At 39.9% G+C, this 6,000-nt stretch overlaps 1 protein-coding gene across 1 annotated transcript in view; it reads right to left on the bottom strand.

Annotated features, from left to right (window-relative positions):
* Positions 1 to 1,284: 1,284 nt before the first annotated feature.
* Positions 1,285 to 6,000, bottom strand: part of LOC5564087 (rho GTPase-activating protein 26) — a 182,989-nt gene continuing 178,273 nt past the window's right edge. The window contains 1 exon segment of the mRNA XM_021850753.1: positions 1,285 to 3,630. Within this exon segment, the coding sequence (XP_021706445.1) occupies positions 3,539 to 3,630 (92 nt within the window). The 3' untranslated portion in view covers positions 1,285 to 3,538.

The following is a 6,000-nucleotide window of genomic DNA, read 5'->3' as shown; positions in this document are numbered from 1 at the left end:
GGAGTTCGTGTGTTCATCGGTCCGCACAGATCCGTGTGCACCAGGTCCAGAGGTTGCTTCGTCTTCTTCTTGGACTTCTTCTGGAAAGGTAATCTTGAGAACTTACCCTCCAAACAGCGTTCACAGACGGCCTTGCCTCCACAGTTCAAAATCTTGATACCGGTTGCCAGATTCTTTTTATCCAGGCCACCGACTGCTTCAGGATCTCTGTGGCCGAACATCCTATGCCACGCGTGTTGGCAATTCTCTGAATGGCTTGCGCTCCGTGCCACTTGTGCATTGTGAACTACTTGAAGATTGTACGTCACTGCCGGACGTTGCCAACTACTACTACCTTCTCGTCCTAGGTAAGGCGACATCCTTCGTCATCGAAAACGACAGTTGCTCCTCTTTTCGTAGCGGATCTAACAGAGAATAGATTTGCTTCGTGATCAAGAACGAACAGCGTGTTGTTGAGTCATGGTATTGACAGACCCGTCCGGTCCAGCGCACTGCATACGACACACGCCCTTGCCAGCAGAGTTCGTCTTGATCGCATTCGCCAGAACGACGTCATCGGTGATGGTCTCGTCCAACGATTCGAAAAAGTGCTTGCTAGCAGCCATGTGCGAGGTAGCTCCGGAATTAACCATCCATTAATCTGATCTGCCACCTACCTTTGCCATGAAAGCGTACTCATCAGGAATGCTTCGAACCACCTTGGCTTGGTGCTTCTCTCATGCACTTTAGTTTATGTTTCTTCGGTTTTGCTTCCCGGCGCCAGCGAACGACAGTCCTTCTGCTTGTGTCCAATCTTCTGGCAATGATGGCAAATTATTGGTTTCCTCGTACCTGCCTTCAACACCGATTGCGCTCCTCCCGAACAGCATCGCTTGGCCGCTTCGTCGATTAACTTTGTCTTCACAAGATCAAACGTTAGATCAACGTAACTTGCAAATTTGCGTCTAGTACCTGGCTCGCCACCGAAAGGTTCTCGAACAAATCTTTCATTTCCGTGATGTGCTTCTCGATGTCATCGCCATCAGTATAACGCATACCTCATAGTTTCTTGAGGATGGAAACCTTCGACGTCAGCGTTGTGCGCTCGAAAATTCTCCTCAGGCTCTCCCAGGCTTATTTCAACGTGGTTGTGTCCTGGGTCAGCTTCCGTTGGCTGTCGTCAACCAGAAGACCAATTGTGGCTCTGGCCTTCTGATAACCATTATTCCATGCTGCTACCACTGCTGCGTTCGTTTCCAATTCTGCTGGGTAGGTTCCGGTTACATACTCCCAGAGATCTTCTTGAACCAGTAGTAGCTCGACCTTGAATTTCCGGCAAGAATAGTTGCTTCCGTTCAATCGGTTTACGCCCAATTTTTCCGGCGACGTCATCCTTTGCTTCGGAAAAATGGCGAAAAACTTCCAAACGCGACTAACTTACGCACAGCGAAGAAGAAATTCTCACTTTGTTTGGCAGGTTTCTATGGAGACCCATAACCTATTGGGAGGGTATGGAGTAAAAACGCGTCCAGCCAATTTGAGTGACTAACAACTTATAACGTTAATTCATGTAGAAAATCAAGTTCTTCAGGTTGTTAAATATCGGCATTGCTTCGATTTCGCCTTTGTAAAACTAAAGACATTTGCTGAGCACTTCGCCAAGGTGTCAGCGAACCACTGTTTCAATGCAAACTTCCTGCAAGCGGAATTGTTGGCCGAAGCGGAGTTCGGCTTCGCTGACAAAGTCGATGTAGTCTTGAATCATACAATAACATAGACGTTCGACTTAAACGAGCTTACATGGGCCCTTGGACGTGACATTTGGTCAGTATACTCAGGGCTCATCCTACTGTCGACATTTTAGCTCTTTTGGACACTATAAACCCAAACCTGAGAAGCATAAGACGCCGACGAGGGATATGAACCGATTACGTTGTTGAGTTGCATGGATAAGACACTTGAGCGTGCGATTAACCGTCGTTTGCCAACGGAGTTGTAGAGGCACGATTACATGCACACGCAGCAACACGCATTACAATGCGGATACATAACGGAGACGTTCTTCACCGGTTTCGACATTAGAAAGTAGGTTGAAATGAGAGTTGATGCTGATCATCAAGATAAAGTGCATGATCACAGATAGATAGGTACCTAGGCAAATGTGTTTGGATAGTGTTTATCAATGGAGCCTATTTCGCGAAGAAAAGCAAAAATATGCAATTCATCTATAAAAAGCATCAGATAAATGCACATAAAGAGTCTAAATAACGTATACGAGTTTTTGAGAATAACGGATCACTTCAAAGAGCATGATAATTTGTCGACCGAAATCAATTAAAAATCTTTTCGGTTCATACCTACTTAACTGAAAATAATAAAAAAAAAAAATGAAAAAAACATCGAATGCTTACATGTGAATGAGTGTAAAGCGACTATCTAGCTTTTTTTTTAGATTTTAAACAAGCAACTGCAAGACGTGGACGGTGCAACGATAATGTATTTCCCGACAACGATTGTTCGCCCCAGTTCGATGTGGTGCGTCTAAAGTACACGCGGATGGTGACGAAAGTTTTGCGGTTTTATAGAAGATTCAGGTGATGTACGGCCACGATGAATGATGTTTGTTTTGTAAAGTTACACAATGTGCTATTTATCGTTTAACCATTCTTATACATCTTCCACATGTACAAAGTTTATGCTTTATATTGTTCAATATAGATATTTGCATTATCTCAATTATATTGGTGTTTTATGTTTGTTATTGTGATCCTGTTTGTTTTTACGTTACGCTACTCTGCTATGCGTTCGGAACACATCACTCATCGCCGCTAGGTCTTTCGATGTTGTCTATTAGAATAACTTGCATTCGGTTCTTTAGTGCCTGATTGAATAGTTGACTCTACCGTAACGATCTGCTACTTCGGTCATTTATTTGTTATTAAGTACGGAACAATAGGTCAGCTAGCTTTGCTCAAAATCCATCTACTTCTAAAATTACTTCAGCGATAAAATCAATAAAAAGTTTAGCAAATTTGTGATTTTCATTGTGCCAATGCTACTTGTTTTAGATAACAGCCTTGATTTTGTTTGTATTTCTCTTGAAAATGGTTTTTAACCTTGTCTGGTGGTAAAATGACATAAATGGATCCATTGTTAGTAGTTTGTAGTCTTAGTGGTTTATCGCCATTCCGTTTTAGTTCTGAGTAAATTTTTCAAAAATAAACATACGTGTGAAAAATCCTTCAGTAAAATACACAAAGATCTTTTGTAATTTTTCGGGATTGTGATTATGATATCCTGATATTTTCCCTACTGACTCAAGTAGAAGGAATTTCCACGATCCACCCGAACTATCTCCAGATGCAAGGCGAATGGAAATTCCTAGAATGCAGTTCACCGAACTCTCCTTTTTAGTTTCATTTTTTACAGTTAACACTTAATCGATAAACTACACAATATATGGTACGTTTCTGTGTTGAACAAACAATTCGATTCTGACGATTGTAGGCTCACATGTTTGTTATTTGGTGGATTTTGTGGTAAACAGCTGTCTTTCGGATTACTTTAGTACTTCTACGTAGTTTTCTGGAATCAAACCTGACTTCCCGTTGAGAGTGCCTTCCAGCCAGCCTGGTTCGTTGGAACGTTTCACTGAAATAGACATAAGACAAAAGTATGATAGATTAGTATTCTGTTCAAAGATTCATTGAAGTTTATTTTCAGATCCATGCTAAAGGAAGACTAGTAGAATAAAAATGTGGTGTAATGGCACAGACTGCAGCCGTCCCGTTAAGGTAAAGATGAAGCTAAAAACTTAATCGATTGGTCACTAGCTGGTGGTGACCAATCGATTAAGTTTTCAGCTCAAACGGGTGTTCGATTCTCCAAATGTGTGCTATTGAAAATTTGAAGTTTGGATTCGATTCAACTTCACCGTAAACCGTTACAGGCCTTCAAGTACGTCCCAAATTTATTTTCTGTTTAGGCTAACTGGGCGAGGGTACTTAGGCTCAAATGCCAGTGCTACCTATTCTTTTATTTAAAAAGTAGCGAATAAATATAAATACCGAGGCTTATAATTTGAAGTTTTTAGCACGTATCATTCAATAAGTGCACTATAGGATGCACGCCCAGGTAACCACAAAGCATTTAAATAAGTCCTACAGAGGACTGCTAAAAGCATTTGAGCTACAGGCTGCTCTAACAGACCAGATTGATTGCTTAGCTGCATTAAATAAGCAGAGCCACTGCTATTTAAAATCTTTTGGTCGGTTATAAGCATTTCCTCTGCATGGCCTGTTTCCATATCGAAGCAATCAAAATGCTTTTTTCTTGCTATAAGATTGCTAGAGAGAAGAGCACAGATGATATGTTACGAATTTGACAACACATTCCATCTCTCATGGGTCGCTCGTGTTGGCATTTAATTGTTGTTCTCTCGCTGCGATAGAACAATGCTAAAAACAGTCATATCTCCCTTACTCGATATTGAAGGGACCATCGAGTTAGGGAGGTATCGAGTTACAGAACATCAAAGCAGTTCAACTGCGTTCCAATCAACCATCGAGTTAGCCATGAAAATCAATTTTTACTATGGTTCTCTAACTCGATATCGAGATACGGAATATCGAGTAAGGGAGAGTTAACTATAATACTTTTCCATATTTGCATAGCTACGCGAGGGTAATCAATACAGAATATAGAAATATAGAATATAGAAAAGTGGATCCTGGGATAAAATGATATGATGTTAACCCCATCCTTCCCACGACTTAAATCGAACTTTTCATTGCGAAAAAGGTGTTTTTATAAAAAGTGATTGAATAAACAATGTTGCAAATGGCGTAAATATTACGAAATCAGTTTAAACAATGTTGATTGTTTTTCAATAGTAAATTGATTGAGTTTGTTGACTGTTGGATTAATCTGATGAGTATGGAAACATATTCTAATAAATATTACACAGTATTCATCTGATTCGGTTTGTCTCCAGTTCTCCAAAGATCAATGGAGCTCTGGAGCTACCATGGGAAAGAGACGGTTAAGAACAAGGTCCGTGTGTTCTGTACCCTCATACATGACATGGGCTGATTTTAGTGAGTCGTCGGCGGTGCAATATCCTCACATTCCCTGAATTATTTTCTCAGGGGTCTTGTAGTAAATTCCCCCTTTGTAAAAAAGCTTACGTTTGACATTCTCAAATATTATGAATCTTGACATTTCGTGAGAAATCTGCACATATGCAATAGGAATCCTACCTTCTAGATACTTTGTATGAACCGTTCCTTATATAGAGCATAAAATCAGTTACACTGAGTAATAATTGGAAATGCCCAGGTCTTGAAAGTCTAATCAAAATTAGCAATATTTTTAGAATAAATGAGCAAACTTTAAATTATAATGCTCTCAATCAAGTTCCTTTACTTATTTGAGCATTGTAGGGACTTGTCAGACTAACCAACATCAAATACAAGTAGATTTAAAATAAATTGATTTCATGAAAAATGTTAAAACTTGTTGTGAGAGCAGCATCACATTTTAGTTGAGTTTGAATTTAAAAAAAATCGTGGTTTGGAAACATCAAGGCAAGATTCCAGTGACGAAGAATTTGCTGGATTCTCTGACGAAGAAGATGTGCCAGTATTGAAGCTTATTACATCGCAAAAAGACAAACAAATTCTAAGTGTCAACAGCACACTCTTCAATTTAAACAAATAGGTAAATATTTTTTAATAATGTAAATTGCAATATACAAAAACTTTCTTTTAAAATTTAGGCAAACGAACATTTTTATTGGGAGTGCACGTCACGAAAAAACCAGCGACATTGGTTGCAAAAGCCGTGTTAGCACACAGCTTCAAAATGAAGCCCATGTTGTAATTGATTACAAGACAGCTCATAACCACGACGTTAATCCGCTCGATGGAATGGAAAATTAATATAAAATGGAGCTAGAACGAACAGCACTGGCCTCAAAGAAAGTGCCGACAAAAATCATACGAGAAGTTTCAACGAGGCATT

Source organism: Aedes aegypti, chromosome 3, assembly GCF_002204515.2.
Source record: "Aedes aegypti strain LVP_AGWG chromosome 3, AaegL5.0 Primary Assembly, whole genome shotgun sequence".
NCBI classification, from domain to species: Eukaryota; Metazoa; Arthropoda; class Insecta; order Diptera; family Culicidae; genus Aedes; species Aedes aegypti.
This window is presented reverse-complemented; position numbering and strand designations above follow the sequence as displayed.